A 24,061-nucleotide genomic window follows, 5' to 3' on the forward strand; every position below is an offset into this window, starting at 1 on the left:
CCCTTAGACACGTAAGTTATTGTTGTTGCGCGTCGCGTACACTGTTAATCCACACGTGACGCCAGATGCGCTCTCAAAGAGAGAAAATGAAAACAAAACTTAACGGCAGCAAACTATAAAAGCAACACTTCACGCTTGTTTTGCCAACACAACGTGGCGTCTTTGTCCTCTAAACACTGTGACAGTAATGAATATTAATGAAGTTGCACAATAGAGCGCGCTGATTGGTTTGAACCAAGCTTTACTCGTGCAATAATGCATCACACTGTAAGACGTAATAAGACACACTCTGGCACAGACGTCCAGTCTGCATGCTGGAATACAACGCTATTATGTCATGACCGTGACGCAGCTTCAAAAATTCGTTTCAAACCGGAAGTACAAATTTGCTTAAAATAACGCAAAAACAACCATTTATTGAAATATAGGTGTCCTAATAGTGTTTTTAGCAGTGTGGGACACATATACGACTGTCAACAGCTCAAAAAATGTGTTTTGGGGTTTCGTGACCCTTTAAATCCATTCATCTGATCTTTGGGACTGGCGGGAACACTTTGAGCTTAGCTTAATATAGATGATTAGATTAGACCATTGAAACCTTTCACAAAAAATGGTTTTGCTGTTTAAAGCTTGCTTCTTTTATTGTTACATGTGTTACATCTTTTTGATGCTATTATTAATATTTTATTAATATTTCAGTATTTAATATTTTATTAATGTTTTTTCTATTATTAATATGATAGCTTTAATGTGTTACAAATGTATGGAGAAAGAATAGCTGAACACCAAATACCATTATTAATTATACCATGATTATTTATTGGCCATACTACCAGTGAAGGATGGTACAGTGGCACAGTGGGTTGCACTGTCGCCTCACAGCAAGAAGGTTGCTGGTTCAAGCCTCTGCTGGGTGATTTGGCATTTCTGTGTGAAGTTTGCATGTTCTCCCTGTGCTCTTGTGGGTTCACAGTCACAGTCCAAAGACATGCACTGTAGCTGAATTTGGTAAGCTAAAATTGTCCGTAGTTTATGTGTGTGAATGACTGTGTATGGATGTTTCCCAGTAATGGGTTGCAGCTGGAAGAGCATCTGCTGCATAAAACAAATGCTGGATAAGTTGGTGGTTCATTCCACTGTGGCGACTCCTGATTAATAAAGGAACTACGCCAAAAAGAAAATAAATGAACTACCAATGACAAACAAGTGAAAATATTTGTACAGTGAAAGAATACATTTACAATGTAAAAATAATGAACCTGAAGGAGAAGAGAAAGTTAAAGGTGCTTGAATAAAAGAAAGAAATGTAACAAAACTTGTATTGAACAAACTTAATGTACACAAAACATCACACTCTCCTGAAACTAATGAAATAGTAAGAAAGTTAACCTAGGGGTTGTAAATGTACTGTATATCCTACACCTTACTTCTATAACCTCTTTGAGGTATTACTCAACAGTATCAGTTAACTGGGAGAGTTCACAAACAAACACATTTCAATCTCAAATAGATTTTAGACAAGACTTTTGATCACAAAAAAATTAAATAAAATAAAACCAGAATTTAGTTTAGCCTAATAAAATAAGTAGCCATTATAAAGAATCTGAATCAAGTGATCAGATTTCATTAACCTTTTCTTTACTGTATAACTTAAACATTCTGATTAAAAAGCAGCAAATGAATCTCATTTAGATTTTTTGTTTGATTACATTACATAACAGAGGTGTACCTTAAAAAAATGCACAGATCTATGTCAAAAGCATTAGAATGTTTTCCTAACTGTTTATGCTCACTTATAACAAAATTTGTTGTGTTTAAAATAGCACCCACCAAGATTGACATGTTTGGATGTTATTTTGTGTAAATGCCTTTTCAAACACGCACCCAAAACCCAAAGTGTCCACTTTCGCTCCGGTTCAAATCACATGTACAGAATCTATTTGGGGAGCAGCATCTATTTATCGTGATGTAGTTCATCTGACAGTCACTACATGAACTGACTGTTTCGATTATTGCATAGAAGCAGCAACCACTTGTAATGGAAAGGAAGGGTATATCACCATTTTACATTTATTTTCAAGGTGTTTTCATGACTAAATAAAATGAAAGCACAGATTCAGAGATAAGAGCAAGGGGCATTCCCTGGTGGTTCGGTGGTATAGGTTGCATAGAGAGAGGATCGGCTTTATAATGTTTATTGTCACTCTTCATGGAAAGATTAAAAATACAGGAAAATACCTTTATGGGATGATAGTGGGATAGAATTGTAAAATACAGGAGAATCCCTGGAAAATCAGGAGGGTTGACAGGTATGGACTAGTCTAGAAATGCACCTATACCATTTTTTTGGAAACGATCCGATCCTGATACCAAAGTTCTGAGTATCGATCGATACAGATCCGATCCTAAACCGTTTTTTTTTTTTTTTTTCTCAATCTTAAAACAGTTTCTATAGTTCTGGTGATCAAATAATATATCTTTTTTAGTAAAAATAAAAGACCTGTAAGCCGACTGTATATGATAGATGGCACAATCTAACTAAAAGCATGATGCTTGCTATAAACTATAGGCTACATTATTTGATTATTATTTGTTATGACATCAATATGATCTGTTGTGGTCCAGTTTATGTTTTCTTTTTTTAATATTAGGATTTTTCTTTGACATTTGTACTAGGCTACCACTATTGACCCTGATCGTTGGTAAAATAACCTGCCTTTTAGCGAAGCGTGATATTTTCCTGCAAGTTTTATGCAGACTAAACTTAACCGTCTGAGGCCAGTTTTACTTAATAAACATTCCCTCGCTTAAACTTGATGTGAGTGCGATGGAGAAACAAAGCATGTCTGACTCTGAACAATTATTTTTGTTTGAAAAATTATCTTTTGAAACTAATTTCATTTGGTATAATTTGTTGTTTTTTTTTAAGTGTTTTTTGTTGGTCATCTATCCACAAAATAAACAAGAATATATGATGTAAAGTTCTTTTCAAAACAAGGTCGGCTTTTATGCTTCAGCGCACAAACTGACAAAAAGATCTGTTAAATAAAATATTTATATAAATAAAATTATAGTTTCAGAGTAGCCTATATTAGGCTAAATACATTTCTGTTATTGACAATTCTTATGCACTGGGCCGTCAGCTTCACTTTTATTAATTTAATGAACTACTTTTGACTACAAGGAGCCAGGCTTTACAAACTATTAGCAGCACACAACGTATTCACCTCGAAAGAATAAACTCAGTCACAACAGCAGCACAAAGGGAAGAAATCAGTGCATTAAGGATCTGTCCAATGCATTATTGAGCCTTTTCTAATTGAAACTTTCAGGTAGGCCTACTTTGTGTGTAAAAAGCAGGTAATAACCCTCTCTACTCCAGTATTGCGAATGCGATCTGCTGGTCAAAACAGACACAGCACAACATGATGTAGAACCAGCAATAAATTCCATGTTACGGGTCAAAATTAAAATTGCATTTCTCCACTAATTATTAAAATTAACAGGCACAAATAGTCTTGGGGAGTTTTTCGTGTTGTCATGAACGCAACCTGCAGTTTGAATTGTGAATGAATGATGAATGATTGACAGGGAAGCGCTGAACTGAACATGAATTTAACCACGTAAATATTCATCTGTACTTCACATTAAACTATAGAATGGCTTCAGAACATACAAACAGAAGCGCACACACACAACCCCTAAGTACGTTCTGCATGGAAATGTGTAAAGGCAGACAGGTAATAAAAAGTTGCCATTTCTTGGCCAATACGGCTAAATGTGAAAATTCATTCAGGGTGCAAACTCTCACAGTGCATTATGGGTATTTTGTACATGGTTTTTGCATTCATAATTCTGGTGCATTGTGGGATTGATTGAGGGCACTTCAAACCATTCGCTATCCTCAAATATTACTCTCTTTAAGGGTATATTTATAAACACATCCCAAATTCTTATGCCCCACACAAATTTGAATGTGACATCACAACAGTGACTTGCATTTATAGTGTAAAGTAGTTTCCAAGTGCTAAAGGGCTTAGGGTGTTTGATTTAAACCCATTTCAGATAGGCAGTAGTGAACACTTGTGTGGCGTAATCAGTGACGTACATTTGAGTTATCAAGACGGAGGAAGAATAGCACGGGAAGAGCATATAAATGTGCACTGGAATGCAGCTCATGTGCAGAATTTACAGGCCTGTTTATTTTAAAATGACATATACATTCATTTTAGCGTTTATGCCTTAGTCTTTCGCCCCATTTACAGTTCTGTATCTCATTTCATGATGTATACAAATACAAATAAAATGATGGTCCATTACTTAATATATGTGCTAACATGCACAAACAATTAGTACTACATTAATTATGGTATTTATTCATCAATGTTAACATTAGTTATTATTAAGTCAAGTATTGTTCATTTTAGTTCATGTTAACTTACAGTGCATTTACTACTGTTAACAAGCACAACTAAGGATTTTAAACATGCATTTAGTTAATGTTGAAGTATAATTAATAAATGCTTTACAAGATTGTTCATACATAACTCACATTAACTAATGGATTATTGTCTAAAGGGTTACCCAAATATATAAACATTCTTAAATTAACATACACTGTGAAAATACAGGCTTCGACATATTTCCTTCATGTTAACTCAACACAAATCTATTAGGTTAACTTAATTGTCTTTAGAAATTTAAGTTGATTGAACATAAACAAATTAAGTTATCCCATTAAACCCTCAAGAATTTTTTTTTTTGATTCAGCTCATTATAAATAATTAGTTTGAAGTAGCAAAAATACTTTCTTTTTTAGTGTAAGAAACACTATTAAAAACAGTAAGATTGCACATTTTTGTTTAATGGTTAAATTATTTTCTCTTTTCCTTTTCTTTTTTTTTCAGAAAACGGGAGACAATTTAATAGCTTCTCAAGTAAATGTCTCTTAATTTAAGAATGTTTAGATTGTTGCAGTGGGAAAAGATCCACTTATAGATAATATCTGCATTTAAATAACTATCACAATCATAAGCAGATGGCCTAAAACCACAGTGACTTGCTCAACAAACAAACTGTCCATGCTCATATTTAATTTTATATTCAAATGGTGGGAAACCTCATAAAGGTCAATTCTCTTGACTACTAATAGTTTGCAAAAAATACACATGAAAAGATTATTAATCCATTTTGGTGGACCGCAAGGTTTCTGCATTGTGAATTTGAGCATCGTGGAGCCAAACTGCATATGTTCTCTGAGAATCTGTCCTTTAACTATGACGTAGAAATTGGCTCTGGGGATCAATTTATTCTCTCCAAATGCTCTTCACACTGGCCAGTTTCCATGTGTCCGCTTCCTGTTGACGGAGATCCTTTTATTGATAGTGCAAAATTACACACCACACACTTCTCTGTGGTCTGAAACAGTAGCTTTACCTAAATGGAACACTAACAGTCTCCTTTCCATATTATATTATATTATATTATATTATATTATATTATATTATATTATATTATATTATATTATATTATATTATATTATATTATATTTTATTATATTATATTAAAATATATTATATTATATTATATTTTATTATATATTCAGGTTTTATACAATAAAACTCTATATTATATGTTTTTTTCATATATAAACAGCAATAAAAACAACAACAACACCACTTTAAAATCCTGTCTCTGTGTATTTATTAGTTATTTATTAGTTATACTAATTATGTTTTTAGGTTTAATTTTTTTTTTTGTTTATCTGTAAACTATTTACGGCATTTCTTCACAAAATCAAAAAAAAAAAAATTCAGTCATTTAGTGTCCTTTTTTTACTTGAAATATGAAATATTCCTGCTTTTATGTACTTTTAGACAAACAATACCAATTTCGGCACACAACGGCTCATGCCGAGTTCAGACTGCATGATTTTAGCCTCGATTTCGACAAGATTTTGACAAATCGCTGACAAATGGCTGAAATCACTGGCAAAACTATGTTAGTTCCTGTAACAATCACACAGTGTAAATTATTAAAGGCACAATCTGATAGAATCGCCAATGAGTCGCCAACAGGTTTTCAGAAATCACTATTGCCTGAAATCACAGGCAAATCAGTGCTCGTTTACATAAACAGAGATTAGGGCTGGGTGATTTTGCCTAAAATCAAAATATTGATTAATTGAACATTATGATGGAGGAATTATATGAGGAATTATTTGCCCTCATAGTTTACTGACAAGTTTTGTACATTAAATATGCTCACATATTACAAGTTAGATATTTTTGTATTAGTTGATTTTAAAAAAACTGAAGGAAGAACACAAAAATCTACTTTCTATGATTATGTATTGAACATCAAAGTTAAACACCTGAAATTAAAACACAGGGTAAGTAATTAAAAAAAAATCGACCTGGAAAAAATAAATTGATCATTGGTTCAGAATTTTGATTATTTTGTGATTAATCGCTCCAGTCCAAGTAACAATCACACAGTGTGAACCATCAAAAATGCAATCTAAGAGAATCGCCAATGAGTCACCAACACCCATGATAAATATCTGGAGCTGTCGCCAATTGAAATCATGCTGTGTGAAATGTGTTCTGGTTGAAAATAACATTGGCGATCATATACAGCCAATGAGAAAGCAGTATTCACTTCTTCACTTCTATATTTGGACCCAAGAAATGAAGGAGTAAGTAGTGTAAATTTGGCAGCAACACCCGTGTCTGTTTGACATGTCATTTGAGAAATACCACAACCGGGTCGAAAAAGAAAAATGTTTGAGAGAAAATGCTAATTTCCATTAAAAGTCAAAATAAGTACATTTTCTGCCCGACTAAGAATGTCTTTCTCATTATGAAGCTAATAGCAAAAGGTATACTACGTGATCTTGCGCTGTTTCCATGTCACTTCACCCTTGTGTTTGGTTGTGAGATGTAGTTTGTTGACCGAGACAACATTGTCAGCGATTTTCCTATTGTAAAGTTATGCAATGTGAAACCCTCTTTCCCTGATCCATTTTGCAATGTAAATACAGCACAGATGGAATGCTACCCCACATAAGTCACGCAGTGTGGAAACATCTGTGGCGCGACTACTTTGAAAATCATACCGTCTGAACTCTGCATTAGTGGTGAGCACTTTTGCCTCACAACAAGAAGGTTGCTGGTTTGAGTCCCGACTGGGTCAGTTGGGGTTTCTTTGGATGCTCCGGTTTCCCCCACGGTCCAAAGACATGCAATATAGGTGAACTGAATAAGCTAAATTAGCCATATGAGTGCAAGAGTGTCTAGGTGTTTCCCAGAGCTGGGTTATGGCTGGAAGAGCATCTGCTGAACATAAGCTGGATAAGTTGGAAGTTCATTCTGCTTTGGCGACCCCTGATTAATAAGTGGACTAAGCCAAAGGAAAATAGATGGATGAATGAAAACTAATGTTTACGTGTTCACTGCAAAAACAGTGTAGTTGTTTAGCTTAGTTTGGGTTTTGTCTTGTTTTTAGTCCGGATATCTAAAAATTGTAATATGAAGAAGCATTTTTTTTTTAAATAAGTATAATAAAACATGTTTTGTTTCATAAAAAACGACAAATTATGTGTTTTTCTCCTTAAAACAAACAAAATAACCTACTAATGGGGAAAGTAAAACATTTTTAGTTTGATATAAGATGATTTTCAATTGGCAGATTATTTTACCAATATTTTTAGTTTGTTTTAGACGAAATCTACTATTAACTTATTTTTCTGTAAACAAAACTATATTGAACTTGACTTAAAAAAAAATTTATTTAAATAATGAAATTGTCATTTTTCGAAAAAAAAAGGAAAAGCTAAATAAATAAATAATGAGGAAAATAATAGACAACATACTCAAACCGCATACTGGTAAATAAAGACAAACTTAGAATTGTCTAATGGACTCTTTCTTTTATTAATTTATTATTTAAATTAATTTTATTAAATTTTTAATTTATTTATTCCTCCTTTGTGTTTGCAATACCCTAAATTGGCATTGATTAAAGTTATACTTGATTAAAGCATCAGATGGCAGACAATTAAATATAAATTCACAGAAATATCTCATTTAAAGGATGTACAGTGCTAATATAACTGTGAAACTATTGCAGGTTGGTTTGTGATGTAAGATGTTACCCTTCACGCTATTGTGCCAAATTGATGTCAGCGAACAATGTGGCCCTTGACTAGTCTACAGCTGAGAGCCTGTCATAGTGGTTTTGCTCCCAGTTCCACTGTTTGCCTTGCACTGCATCAGTGTCAAGCCTCACCGGCTCCCCCAGTGAAGCCTGGCCCGGAAAAAAAGAGACCCAGTCATGGCGCTCCATTCCGCTGCTCAAGCACAGTGTAGGAAACAGTGCTGTTGTTGTTTGGAGCGGGCAGAGCTTATCTTCAACCTCTGGGGAGAATGGAGAGCAAGTGCTCTGAATGAAAGCGCAGTCTGTAGACCCTGAAGATAATACATTATTACATGGCAATTACAGTGTGTAATTGGTGCTTAAATATTATAATACTTCACATGATTTTACTTTTATAATTGTTGATCTTAGCTTCGATGTACCGTGGTCTCTCGTTATTCGTGGGAGTTATGTTCTAAAAATAATCTGCAATATAGGCAAAATCCGCAAAGTAGTCAACTTTATGTTTTACATTTATTATAGTTTTAAGGCTGTAAAACCTCTCACTACACACTTTATACACTTTTCTCAAACAGGCATAAACATTATATATATATATATATATATATATATATATATATATATATATATATATATATATATATATATATATATATATATATTATATAATTCTTTTTTTTTTTTTTACTTTTTTTAAAGTAAATGTTTTGTATTTAAATGATCTGAGGCTGCGGTCACACTGCAGGGCTTAGTGTTCAAATCTAATATTTTTCTCAGATCTGATTTATTTATTTATTTATTTTTTGCATAGCTATTAACATTGTTAACATTTATAAAGCCATAAAGCCACATTTATAAAAATAGCCTTAAAAATATATTACTGGTGTGCATCTGGAGACAAAAAAAAAAATGACAGTGACATATTTTAAGACATCTCACCGCAAATTGTTTTGAGTTGAGACAGCTGAAACATGCAATTTAACCAGCCCTAAATGTTGTTTGTAAAACTGGGGTTATACTTGCTAATAAACAGTTAATATTCTTATAATAGGTAGGTAAGAAGCTTGTAGTTAAAAGTGTTAATTGCTACCTAAAGTATTACCAAAATATTGTTTTTCTGAGACCAGTTGCTTGTTTTCTAGTGAGATTTTAGCTGTGATGTCAACTCTCACATGTATAAAGCACCGATATAAATTCAGGTTTTACTATCCACCCAAAACAACTTTCCAGGAAACAATGAGACACACTGTGTCTCCTCACACTTACAAATACACTTCCTCGGCCTGAAGTGAAATCAGTTTTGCAGCTCCTCAAAGGCATGACTCACTCATTGTTGAGAGTTACTCAAGGGCGTATGGAGCATATTTCAATAACAGAGTTACAATAATGATGAAATCATTGGATCAGTTCCCACTCCTCAAGAAAACGAGACATCGGGACTCATGTGGCGTAAAACAGCTGGGCGTTTCATTCTCAATGCGTGACTTTTTATTATCCTGGCCATTGACTCTTGTCTTATCAGCATTATCAAATCACATGACAATCTCAGATGTGCTTACATGGCATGGAGGTAAAATTGGAAATAAATGAATGTGCAAGTTCTGTTTTTCCATTATGGTGGTTACATAGAGGCAGTGAGCAGCTCAGAAATAAAAGAAAAAAACACAGATTATAAAAAGCTGATTGTTGCGTTTTTAATCTGTGTAAAGATTTTGTTGATTTTATTGGCTTCTTGCCCATTGCGAATCCCAGAATCGCACCTAATAACATTTTATAAGAAATATAGACATCACAGTCCAAGAACAAGCAATGATTTCATAGGTGAGCACATTTTATTATTAAACATCACTTCAAAATGACATTGGATTAGATGGTTTTATATAACGAATTTGTTTAATTACTTGACATAAACCTTTAAACAAAATGATTTGCAAATGAGGATGATAGAAGTATATAAAGTGTCATTTTCTATTAAGACAGGACAAAATTTTGCAAAGATACAACTAAAAATCTGAAAACATGGTTTATGATTGTTCCATTAAAAAAAATCTAAATACTGAGAAAATTGCATTTAAGGTTGTCCAATGAAGATAATGGCAATGCACATTACTAATCAAATATTTAGTTTCTTTTTTTATATGTACACTGTAAAAAATCTATTATTTTTTACGTTGGCGGAAAAAAAAGTTAAATAACAAACATTAAATTACAGAAATGTACCATAAATTAAAATTTAAGGACATTTGTGTCATTTAACATGTTATTTTATGGTACTTTTTTTTTTTTTTTGCCACCCCAGCTGCTGGAAAGTAAAATAATAGATTTTTTTTAGCAGTGTATGGTAGGAAATGTTACAAAATCTTTGTAGAAGATGGTCCTTACATAATATTCTGTTTGTTTTTCATTTTGCCCCATACAACATTTATCAAAATGTAATTTTTTAATAAAATTAATTAAAAAAAATTATAATAATTAAATAAAAATTTATCAAATTATATATTTTTTATTCATACAATTGGCCACACAGTTTTACAAAAAAATAAACTAGCATAACATAAGACTTGTAGTTTTAAGGCTTTTTTTACTCATGCAAGGGGGGCATTTATTTATTTGTTTTATTTAAAAAATGTTAGGCTTTTTTACTCACACAAGGGGAACATTTATTTATTTATTATAATAAAATAGCAATTTCCAAATCTTAATTTTGCATAATGCTATACACAAAGGTTTATATACAGTTACAATTTAAAAGTTTATTTCAGTTTGTATGGATTTACTGTATTTTTTTATGTAGGGGTAAAAGTAATATGTAAAATTTGTTTTAGGGAACATCTCTTGCAAATTATACATAAAACTAATAAACATGTATGTGTGTACAGTTGAAGTCAGAATCATTAGCCCCTCTCATTTTTTTTTTCTTTTTTTAAATATCTACCATTGGATGTTTAACAGAGCAAGGGCATTTTCACAGTATGTCTGATATATATTTTTTTCTTCTGGAGAAAGTCTTATTTGTTTTAATTTGGCAAGAATAAAAGCAATTAAAAAAAAAAAAACATTTTAAGGTTAAACTTAATTGCCCCGTTAAGCTATATATTTTTTGATAGTCTACTGACAAACCAATGGTATACAATGACTCACATAATTATCCTAACCTGCCTGGGTAACCTAATTAACCTAGTTAAGCCTTTAAATGTCACTTTAGGCTGTATAGAAGTGTCTTGAAAAAATATTTAGTAAAATATTATGTACTGTCATCATTGCAAAGATCAAATGAAATAAGTTATTAGAAATTAGTTTCTAAAACTATTATGTTTAGAAATGTGTTGAAAAAAATCCCTCTGTTTAACAGAAATTGGGGGGAAAAAACAGGGTGCAAATAATTCACGTGGGCTAGTACTTCAGCTGTATGTACAGTATGTATTTATTCATTCATTGATTCATTCATTTAACATGTTTTATATGAATATCAGGGGTAATCCACCAAATATGGATTTCCTATCTCTTCTGGAGTGAAAACTAGTACATGGTTACTTGTACTGTGTTGAAATAAGTTGATTGATAAACTAATTTCGAGAGGACCACATGGTTATGATTGGCCATGACTGATAATCTATTTCATGATTTAACAATGAGCCGAATCCAAACGCACATAAATAACCAGATTTTCTTACCTTAGTCATCTTTGCCTTGAAGAAATCCCCCATCCACTCTGACTCGTTCCTTTCTTTCATAGCTTAATCCAGGATAGGGTGGCATGGCGGCACAGTGATTAGCACTGTTGCCTCACAGCAAGAAGGTCACTGGTTCGAGCCCTGGCTGGGCCAGTTGGCGTTTCTGTGTGGAGTTTACATGTTCTCCCCTTGCTCATGTCCTCCGGCTACTTCGGTTTCCTCCTGTAGTCCAAAGACATGTAGTAAATTGGCATAGTACATGAGTGTTTTACTACTGGGTTAAGACTGTAGGGGCTTCCACTGTGTAAATACATACTGGTATAGTTTGTGGTTCATTAGACCATGGCAACCCTTGAAAATTAGGAAATAAGCCGAATTAATGAATTTATAGGAGCTCTGGAGACCTACTTGAACTCAGACTCTCCTCTCTCCTTATGAAACAGAAGGGAGCCTTGGGCTCGAGGATCTACCGATGTACTCTTGGGACAGCATGCCAAACACGATTTATTTATCAATCATCAGCTAAGTGTGAACTCTTAAAAATAAATAAATAAAAAAATATTAAAGTACTATTAAGTTAATATAAACATTTTTTTTACTTTACACTTAAAATAAATATTATTAGCAGTTTACATAAAAAAAATCAAAAGTACATTTGACTAGAAACTGTAATGTGGAGAAACAGAGATATATATTTAAATGTGTCTTTTATTTTAATTGTATGTATGTGTGTGTATATACAGTAGTATACACTGTATATACAGTACATACAAATTTTACATTTATACATACAGTACATACAATTTAAATTATAGTAAACATTACAGGTTTTCCAGTAATGGGTTTCAGCTGGAAGGGCATCCGCAGCATAAAACATATGCTGTATTAGTTGGCGGTTCCTTTCACTGTTGGGACACTTGGTAATTAAGTGACTAAGCTAAAGGAAAATGAATGAATAAAAGAAACATCACTTGTTAATGCACTATATTAGAAAATCTGTTTTGGACTAAATGTGTCGAATCTTTAAACATTCTGAGGAAAAAGCAGTCCATCCGGGAGGGCAGAACAAATAAGCGTACATCTGCCAGACGCTGCAGTCTTAAATCTGCTTTTGACTATGTGAAGCATTCGCTGAGTTCTTCCACAGGTGCTGCCGCCGCACTAAGTTCCCATCAGCCTCCTGCTAGTGGTGCATATTTCTGACCACAAACATTTGGCCATGTGTTGTCAAGTTTGCAAGAGAAGAAGATAGCGCTTGTTTTGCAGAGATAACTATCACTGTTGCTGATAGACACTGATTATTTCAAATTGTAGATGCTAAAGATGAATCATTTGTGTTTAGAGGACATATGTGAGTTAAAGGTTGTCATGTGACTGTGTATCATGCAGTATTTGCTAAATGATAGTGGATATACGATTAGGGTAATACTTTACAATATGATTGTAGAGGTTAGTGTTAGTTAATGCATTTATTAGCTTGAACAAACAACAATACTTTTATTACAGTATTTGTTCGTGTTACTTAGCATTAGTTAATGAAAATAATTGTTCATTGTTAGTTCATGTTAACTCACAGTGCATTAACTAATGTTAATGAGCATGAATTTGGATTTAAGTAATCCATTAGTAAATGTTGAATTGTTAATATTAAATGCTGTACAAGCATTCTTCATTTTTAGTTCATGTTAGTAAATATTAACGAGCATTAACTAATGAAACCTTATTGTAAAGTGTGACCACAATTAGTGAACAGATTCATTTAAATGACCCTTTAAAACTTCACTTTAAAAACACACTGTAGGCCTTTATTCAAGTACAGCAATTTAACTTCCGATTTTGTGATGCTGCAAATGATTGTTTGAACTAAGGTTTCGAGAAAGACCATGTTGTGAAAATCTGATGCTAATGCTAACAATGACATTTTGCTACCATACTGTAGCTAGATGACAGGGATTTTAGGAAACAGGACATTTATTAACTGACTGATGTGCTGTAGAGATTTCTGATTTAATTTTCTTTTTACTCTGTATAATATAATTTTACAATTGTAATTGAATTTTAGAATTGTACAATTTAATTTTGTTGTTGTCAACTCTTTTGTTAAGCTTGTTAAATTGTAGAGAGAAGGACACCATTTTCTTTTGGCAAGTGTTATCTCCTGATTTTAGCTAGTTAGGGAGTGTGGTAAACTTACAGTATGTTGTGTTAATAGTCTTTATTTTATTAAATTATTAATATAGAAATATAATTTTAAAAAACTAATTTTTTCTCCAAACCTCTAGAAATACATCAAATTGTAACACTAGTAAAATATATTATTTATTTACAATATACTTTTATGGTGATATTAGACTTAGACTTTATTTTTAAGCGCAAAAAGTAACAACAGTTGTTGACCATTGTGCTGTGCAAGAATTGTGTTAAAGTGATCGAAGGAAAAGGAATAAAACAACACACAATACATACAACATGGAACAGAAAATAGCAAGCTCACAAAACTCCGTTATCTGAAGTCTTTTCTAAAAGGTGAAGTTTCAGTTTCCCCTTAAAAACTGATTTAGTAGCACTTATTCTAATAGAGAGAGGTAGACTGTTTCACAATTTAGGGTCCACAGTGGAAAAAGTCTGGTGTCTCTTTTTCTTTAACTTTGATCTGGGAACTTTTGACAATTTCTGATTTGATGACTACACATCTAGGACATATTTTAACAGTAACAAGTTCAGATAGAAAAAAAGGTGCCAAACCATTTAAAACCTTAAAAACAAAGTGTAAAATTTTAAACATTTAAAAAAAAATAAATGTAAAAAAAGTTTTACAAAATTTTTTAAAAAATTATTATTGTTTTTTTTTTTTTTTAAACATTTTTATAACATACCGGCAACCAGAGGGTAAAATGGGTAATACTTTCTCAAATTCAGCAGAGGTTAAACAGCCTTTGACTTGTCTTTGACTAATCTTAACTAGTTCATTAACCGTCTTTTTAAAAATCAGGGCAAAGTCAAAGATGATAACTAAATTTTTTTAAATCTTTACATGATCAGATAAACTGGCTATCGTTTAATTCAAGCGGTCAGACACAGCGCCTAATTTATACTTCTGCGTTGAGTGATCGGCGTAACCCACGGTGCATGCAATACATGTAGCCGTGCATTTATACTTCTGTGCGCTGTTTGTGTTGCTATGCAATGACACTTCAGATACGCTAGCTGGCAGTAGGTGTTTATGTTCCTCCTTTTCGAGTTTCTTCGCTGGTGTTTGGTTTTGTTCTGAATGCTACCTTATTGTACAAGTCGCTCATTTTGAGGCAGGAAACGGTGGACGTGCAACAACTTTAACTATAAAGTAAACAAAACAACACTTTATCTAGAACTCCTGCACAGGGCTTCACACTTGTAAACACTTGCTCCATCTAGCTCGCACGGCTATCACCTCTGCCTACACTCGTCAGTGATAACTAGCCGACCAATCACATGGCTTGCTTTACGTATCTTTGCGATGTGTACTGTAGTTACATTTTTTGAGAGGGATGTGTCAGCGCCACCGACGGCCACGGCGAGGGCTATGCGACCACGTGTATACACGTGTGCTTAACGCAGAAGCCTTTAATGGTCCAAAGACAATCGCCTTCCATCCAAACCTTAATATCTGACAAGGCAATTTAGTCACATAACCCAGCACTATCATTTTGCTTGATGGGCACATAAATTTGAGTGTCATAAAAATAAGAAAGTACCCCATGTTTCCTAAAAAAATTAGTCCAAAGGAAGCATATGGATGCTCAATGTTTTTATTGAATTTATTTTAGTTCTTGTCCTTTAACTCAAAGCTCAGTGATTTCATTATTTTAAAATGAGCTTTTATAAAATATTGCATATACATACCATAACCTACTTAACCTAAAAAAAAAAAAATTGTCTTATCTACCTTGTATTAGAAATCCCAAACACCAATCAATATATATATATATATATATATATATATATATATATATATATATATATATATATATATATATATATATATTTCCAAAAGCCTTATACATTCCAAACAGTTGGCAATTAAACAGTTGAACAATAAATCGCTTGACTTCTCATTTCCAATGCAATCAGGGCATGAAACTTGTTTTCCATCAGATGTGGCCAATTCCTTTCCTGTGTCAAGGAAAGCGATAAAATACAAACCCAACATTCACACAACTTGGCAAAACGATTTCACCTCCAAGCCTGAATCTTGTGCAGTGTTCGTCTGAACACCCCAGTCATTGTGCCTGATGGTGTTAATAAGCCTTTGAGGAAGTAATAAATCCAAATCCTGTTCTATGACGGAGCAAAGCTTTGAGCAGCTGCCAGTTTAACTGCTTATTCAGCTTGAAAGTGGAAGCAAGCTTTAATGAAGGATGAGGGGGTCTTTACTGGGGTATTTGTACCTAACCAATATCCTCATTTAGATTTGACATTTCGAAAGTAGGTTAAAACTGTACAGAATAACTAAACTGTCAATATACCTTAACAAAATGCCTTTTTTTTTAATAAAATATGTACATTTAATATAAAGTTTGATGCTGTTCAAAAGTACCAATCAAAGTAGCTTGATTTCACCTCATACATACCCATGATATTTGTTTTCCATTGTGTTCCTGTTGATCACGTGAAGCAAAACTCAACCCAAACATTCCAGTTATCCATCAGACTAATTACTTTTACAAAAGTCACCGATTAGAGATATAGTAGATCAAATTATTTCATCCAGTAGTGAAAGGAAATGTGTGTAGAGGTATCATATCACAATAATACCACTCACAGAATCACTCAGAAGGGCAAAATTAAATCAAAAATGTGTTTTGGTCGATTGTAATCCAACTTAAGCAATGTCAAATTTCATACTTAATTTGATGACGTAAATATTAGCTAAGAAAATTGAGTAAAATGTTTCCGAGAGCAGAGATCAGGGTTTCTGATGAGATCAGAGTTTGCTATATGAACATCAGACTGATTTAATATCACAGTTGATGGCAGTATTGTATTTAAGACCATCATGCAAGTGGTCATGGCTGATAACAAAAGCTTGTCGGCCATAAACAAGGGGGACAGAGGGAAAAAATAACATCCATGATAGCTTGTAGCGGTACATATGAAGGCTCAAAAAAATATCACAGCAGCTTATTACAAATGTTTTGTAATGACAACAAATGATCTGGTAGTCATCCATAGCCATCCAAATTTTCAAGTTCAGGAGAGAAGCAAAGGCGGCTGAACGAGTCTTTTCATTGTTTCACATACATTGCTCAGTGACATCGACACATCCAATTAGGGTTGGGTATCGAAACCTGGTGCCATTTTAGCACCTGTTCCTTTGTAACCGATATATACCGGATCAAATCAGCATATCAGTTTCGATGCCTAATTTCGGTGCCACTGGTGCTGCGACAAGGATGTAAGAAGCATTAAGGGGTGCATCAAAGGCACACATATGTACGCCTTGTCACACCATCTTTAAATCTTTATTTCTAAACAACTTTGAGGAATACTGACAAGCGATGTTAGGTGTTTGTTCTTAATGCTAAGGGGACGGATGGATGCACGCAATGCACGCAGTACAGAGCATTCGGTGAGCGAGAGAGACTCTCTTCAGATTAGCATGCATGATCGCGTTCATCAAATTTGCTTAAATTAAGCGTTCTAAAGCATATATTTTACAAGCAAGAATTCTGACACAGCGACGTGAAGCAGATGCTTTACAAAACTTGCGTGTAAGGGGGAAACACATCTAACTCAATGACACATTTGAAGGCTCAAAGGCAGAGGAATGCACTGTCTTTGACATAATCTGGCACTTTCAATATACGTGCATGGACACAAATGCTCCGATTTTATTATGATTAAGACAATACTCTGATTTAGAGTTTAGATTACCATGTAAACAGTGATTTCTGATAACATTTAAAGGACCACAGACACCTGCGTCGCGAAATGTGGAGGTTTTTTTTCTTTCCATTTAACGTGCGGTATCAAATTCCATTAAAAGAGCACTCTTCCACTAGTCCCTGCATCAACAAGCTTGGCCCCCCTAAATTTGGACGCGCATTTTTGTGTCAAAATGCCACGAAGAAGCGAGATTAGCCATCTGCTATCCACCTGCATAGGCTGTGAATAACAGGTAATAAAGTTGTAAACAATATTTAGTTTATAGCACAGAGTGATCATTTAAGAGCCGCGTGCAAAGTATGAACAGCACTTAGCAGTGAAAATTAAACCGAACGCATGCACATCATTTAAATAATCATATCGCATTTTAGAGTTATGATTGTGACAAGCATTTGATACGTTTTTTTTTCTTTTATAGCGAACACACAGCTGTGCGTGAAAATAAATGTTTACAGTGTCAGTAACCACTCTAGCCTATACAATGTTGATTTTACCAGTGAATTAAATGGTCTAATAATGTTGTCAATGACAGATTGCAAGCATAGGCCTATATCTCAAACATAATTCAACATCAGAATTATAATAAGTAGAATAGAATTATTTATAGAAGCCAGTAGACCTACACATAATATTATTATTGTTGTTTTACCATATGTTTGGGAAAAACAATAATGGTTGCCAACTCTTATTAAGCTTTATTTTACATCCACAGAATCGTAAGAAAATCGTGATCTTTATTGGAAACAAAAGAATCGCAATTATCATTTTAGCCAGAATCATGCAGCTCTAATCTGTAGTAATAGAGATGGAGTCAGGATTGTTGAGGGAAGTTGGAGCAAAAATAATCAGGATACTGGCCTTCGAGGACCGGGTTTGGGCATCCCTGCTCTAATCCCTTACGAGGGACCCTCCGAAAGGATTAGGGCGTAGAGTCTTAGAAATAAAGGTACGCAAGCTGTCACAGGAATGACACCTTTTTCAAAGGTACAAATTTGTACCTAAAAGGTCCGTATTAATACCCCAAGGGTACTACACTCTCAAAAATAAAGGTACATGAGTTATCACTGGGGTGGTTACTTTTTTTAAAAGATACATATTTGTACCTAAAAGGTCCATATTAATTCCCTAAGGGTATATATTAGTACCTAAAAAGTACAGAAGTGTTTCTCTTAAAATTTGTAGGTACTAATATATACTTTTGAGTTACCAGACCCTTTAAGTACAAATGTGTACCATTTGAAAAGGTACCACTTCAGTGACAGCACGCGTACATTTATTTCTTAGTGCTCAAAACTGGTCCCTTCAAAAGACCCTTCGGAATGAAGGATTTTGAAGGGTACAAATGATAGACACTTGATCCTTTATGAAATAGTTTGGTGTCACAAAATGGCAACTGAATGCTCGAAGTTTGACATTTCCTGTACATATATTGCATTTTTCTGTAAGCAAGTACTGTAATATTTGTAAATAAAGTTATAAGTAAAATGAAGAGTTATAAATGAAGTTATTCTAAAACAAAGGAAAATTGAACATACAAATGTAAGTAAGTAGGTAGGGTGCAGCCTTCACAATCTACTCTTCGTTTCAAGCGTGTTTTCTAAGTGGCAAACGCACACCTCCTTGATCGTCTCGTTAAGATGACTCAGAAGTGTGTTGGCTCCTACCCCCTTCATTCTTCTGAAGCTGTCACTCTGGATGTTAAACCTTTCGATGGGATTAGGGCATAGGTATGTGTCCTTCTGAATGGAACGCAGGGATGGTGTGAGTATTCAGGTCACTGCTGAACAATCGGACAGTAAAAGTGTGCACATGAATGGAGAGCTTTGGAATTACATCACATGTGATCTTGCTGTACAGTTGGAAATCGCAAAGTGTATGCCAAGACTAAGCCAGGCTTTATGACAATGAAGCACTATGCTATGTATAAGAAATTAAAAATACTTACTCCTAGAGCCATTTATGTCAAAGTCGATATTTAGCCACACCATATTGATGTTTCGTAACATCTAATTTTAACAAAGTGGGTCGTTAGCCCAACGCTCAACCCCCACCTGGAAGACCAGTACGTAATCTATGGACAATTTTGCTTGCCCAATTCTCCTATAACAAGTGAATTTGTACTGTGAGGAAAACCGGAGCACCCAGAAGAAACCCACGCAAACACAGGGAGAAAATGTAAACTCCACACAGAAATGCCAACTGGCCTAGCCTGGGCTCGACCTTTTTGCTGTGAGGAGACAGCCTTACCCTCTGTGCCACCATGCCACCCAAATTAAAATTAGCAGTGTATTTTTATTTTTTACCAATGAATCGTAGGTTAAAATTTAGTAACAACATTATGTAATTTTACAAACATATTAGAAGGACTGATGCTCTCGAATTAATGAGGTCAAAGCTAGCTTCTTGCACGTGACAAAGTTTGATTCCTTTACAATGTTTCCCTTTAAAAGCAAACCAAACCAACATGGAACTGCATTGTTGTATAAGCTTTAATCCCTGTTTTGGAACAAAGCAAACAATATGCATGTGTAAAAATTGCCCAAGACATATTTTCAATATGTGTAGCCACATTTCTGGAATGTGTTTTTTTTCTTTTTTTTTTAACCTTTAAAACAAGCTCATGCACACTAACCTTTCAAATTAGCTTTCAAAGCTGTTCATATAAAAGAAACTCTACACAACTTCAGTTTACACAATGAAGATGGAAATCATCTTTATTTCAAGTATGTTTTTTTTATCTGTATATTCATTATTCTCAAGGCAACAGTGAATGTGAAGGCGCATCAGGTTTTTGATTGAAATAAACAGGAAGTTTGGGTGCAATGATCCATATGTCCTTGGCATGCGAATGTATAGTGATCGCTTACTTTCAACTCAGTCTTCATGATTCCCCCTTGTTCATTTCTCTGATGAGAGCAAAACATGTGGCAAAGTTGTGCTGGAAACAGCTCAGAGTTTATCTAACTGCTGAGAGTCTCCGCATAACTTTCTAGTGATGTAAACCATTCAAGAGCAGCTGCGTTTGTCTACAAGATGAGCAGTGGTCGTGTAAATGTGTTTCTGTCATGCACAATAACCACACAATTGCCAAAGCATTGTGTTTGGTAGGAAAAGGAGAAATTTGGTGACTAGAAAAAGTTCTGTAAGGAATAATTAAGCACTTAAATACCTACCTTAATTTCTGTTAGTAATGGAAAATCCAGATATACACTGCCATATATTATGAGGTGATGGCTTTGTTTCAAAACGGAAACTTTTTAATGTGTTTTGGACATTCTTTTACAGGACAAGAGCGTTTTGGGAGTCTTAAAACACAAACATTGATGGTTTTAAAATGCTAATGCATTATCATCATCATTTAAGTGTCAACTGTCCAAAACCCAATAAAAATAGCCAAAATGGAGACATATTGTAAAGTGTTTATTCATGAATAAGTATTTGAAAACAGTAATAATACCAGCTACTGGCCTGGCATGGCTTAATTCAATTAGATTTAAGTTTATTTTTCAATTCATCTTTATTTCTATATCACTTTTACAATGTAGATTGTGTCAAAGGAACTTAACATAGAAGTTCTAGTAAACTCAAACTATCAGTCCAGTATTTAGAGTTTACGTTTAGTTTAGTTCAGTTTAGTGTGGCTTAATTTTCACAGCTGAAAGTTTAAAAACTGAAGAGCAAATCCATCTATGTGCAGCTCCAGAAGTCCCAAACCAAGCAAGCCAGTGGCAAGGAATAAACTTCACCTATTGACGAAATTGAATGTTTTTTTTTTTGTTTGTTTGTTTGTTTGTTTTGTACAGCGCTTTTCACAATAATTATAGTTTCAAAGCAGCTTTACAAAAGGTGCACATTATTGCATTACAATCAAATTCAGAAAAATTAGGGTTATTATCAGAACTTTAGTAGTTACTAAAAATTTAACTAATTTACTAGTAACTAGTAGCTTTTAACAGTTAAAGATATTTCATGTATACATAGTTAACCAGCAATTATATAGTATCTAGGTGATGACTATGTGTATATGTTTAATGAAGTATATTTGTGTATTAAGTGAATGGGCATCTTTTGGAAAATGTAACTGCAAGCCATTGCCATGTAAACTAACCCATAACAAACACGAAAAAAAACAAAAAAAAACCTAAAGACATAAGGGTTTTAGATGGTAACCTAGAACTACATAGCCAGTACAACACCGCTGTGCTAATTGTAATCCTGTTTACAAAGTACACTAAACTCCATACACTGTAAAAATACTTGGTTCCACACAATTCCTTCATGTTGTCCAGATGTTGATTAACCTAACCTAATGTGTTTTTGTTTGTTTGTTTGTTGTTATATTTTACAGTATTACAGTAGAAGAAATAAGTATTGATCTTTTTCTGGAATTATTTCTATAATGTGTGATTATATCTTTCAAATCTGTTCTTTATTTTGTATTTTCCATTGGATTTGAGTCAGGTGATTGGCTGGGCCATTCTACAGCTTGATTTTCTTTCTCTGAAAGCATTTGAGATTTTCCTTGTCTGTGTTGTAAATCATTGTCTTGCTGACATGTCCACCCTGGTTTTATCTTCATCATCCTGATAATGAAGATGTTGGACTGAAGCAGCTAATATTAATCTACAATGACAAAGGGCAGAGGCTTGCTAAATACCTACTGACATTTCAGCTGCTGTCTGGCATTTCACTGCCTTTCTACACCTCCCTGCCTTCATGTGTTCTATACTTTTTTTTCCCTGTGTTATTTAATTTCATTACACATACATTGATTAATTTGTGAACTAATATATTTTCTTTTCTTTGCATATATGGATTTCTTTGGTTGGTATCAACAACTGGTAAAAATTTCAAGTCAATGGCACCTTTAGAAATATTTTTTCTGAGAAAAATGGTGACGTGTTCAATACTTTTTTCCCCCACTGTATATTTTAAAATAAAAATTGCATTGAACATGAAATAATTAAGTTGTCCCTCAAAAAAATCAAGAATTGTGTTGTTTCAACTTGTTTTAAGTAATTTGATTAAAAAAGCAGCAAAATATTTTTTTTGAGTATAAAAATGGCATCATATACTGAGTCACACTGATTTTCTCTTTCTTTTTAGGTGCTTTCATCGTGTGCTGGACGCCCGGTTTGGTTATTCTTCTGCTGGACGTGGTCTGCGCCAACTGCAACGTCCTGACCTACGAAAAATTCTTTCTTCTGTTAGCGGAATTCAACTCCGCCATGAACCCAATCATTTACTCGTACCGGGACAAGGAGATGAGCATCACATTCAAACAGATCCTGTGCTGTCAGCGACAGGAGAACGTGAACGGTACTGCCGAGGGGTCCGACCGGTCTGCATCCTCCATCAACCACACGGTTCTGAGCGGCGCTCACCATAATGACCATTCAGTGGTCTGAGGTTCAACAGGGGCCAGATCGACTCACTATACGCAAGAAGAGACTGTGAAAAAGGCATTTTCATCAGCAAAAGACTTGTGGTTATGAAGTTTGATTCGCTTTGTCAGTCTTTGACACTATATTGAACTATTTAAAGGCTAATCCAGGTGGATTTAAGAAGCCAGTTATAATTGTTCCCGTATTATGGAAAACATTGGTGTTTTCAGCAAGTTCTCACTCTCACGTAATAAACCAGCAGGCGGGTTGATGTCAAAAACAGGTCAAAAACACTAGTCGATTTGATGTCAAAATACGGATGTTTATTAGACATCCACACACTGCCCTTTTGACTACCAAAATAAACAAACTAAAATAAATAAAACAAATTACAAATTTGCACTGGATTTTTGTATCCCGATAATGAATGCAAACTACTTTGATGTCAAAATGACATCAAATTGACATCTAATATTGATGTCAAAAAGTGATTACAGGACTGTAAATAGGTAATTGCGTCAATTTGAGATTGGTGTCAGTAGATGTCAATTTGATGTTGTATTGACATCAAATCGATTAGTATTTTTATGTGTTACTTTGCCTGGGTAATACAACCACCTAGTAAAATGTTCAGTTTTCACAGCCACAATAATAATAAACCTTATAAATAATAAACTTTAAATAAACTTTATTTCATTAATTCGCATCAAAACAGTATTTTTGCAGGCTTTAAGTTATGTTGTAACATACAACAAGCTAAGAGTGTTACATATGTGAAATATGTCACAATTCCAAGTGTTCATTTTTGTTGAGAAGTGGTTAGGTTGGAATAAGGTGCTTATAAATATCTAAAGAAAATGCAAATGCATATAACATATAATTTCTACTAAATATATCTGGATCTGACAAAACTGAAAATAT

The 24,061-nt window shown here is 33.9% G+C and overlaps 1 protein-coding gene across 3 annotated transcripts in view; it reads left to right on the forward strand.

The window, feature by feature from the left end:
- Positions 1-23,836, forward strand: part of lpar1 (lysophosphatidic acid receptor 1) — a 131,043-nt gene extending 107,207 nt beyond the window's left edge. For 2 of the 3 annotated variants that reach the window (XM_073913607.1, XM_073913608.1), the window contains one exon: positions 22,863-23,836. In XM_073913607.1, the coding sequence (XP_073769708.1) occupies positions 22,863-23,164 (302 nt within the window). In that variant the 3' untranslated portion in view covers positions 23,165-23,836. The remainder of the gene's footprint in view (positions 1-22,862) is intronic. The other variant, NM_001004502.2, reaches the window with a different exon arrangement.
- The last annotated feature ends 225 nt before the right edge of the window (positions 23,837-24,061 follow it).

The sequence above is a fragment of the Danio rerio genome, chromosome 10 (genome assembly GCF_049306965.1).
Source record: "Danio rerio strain Tuebingen ecotype United States chromosome 10, GRCz12tu, whole genome shotgun sequence".
Taxonomy (NCBI): Eukaryota; Metazoa; Chordata; class Actinopteri; order Cypriniformes; family Danionidae; genus Danio; species Danio rerio.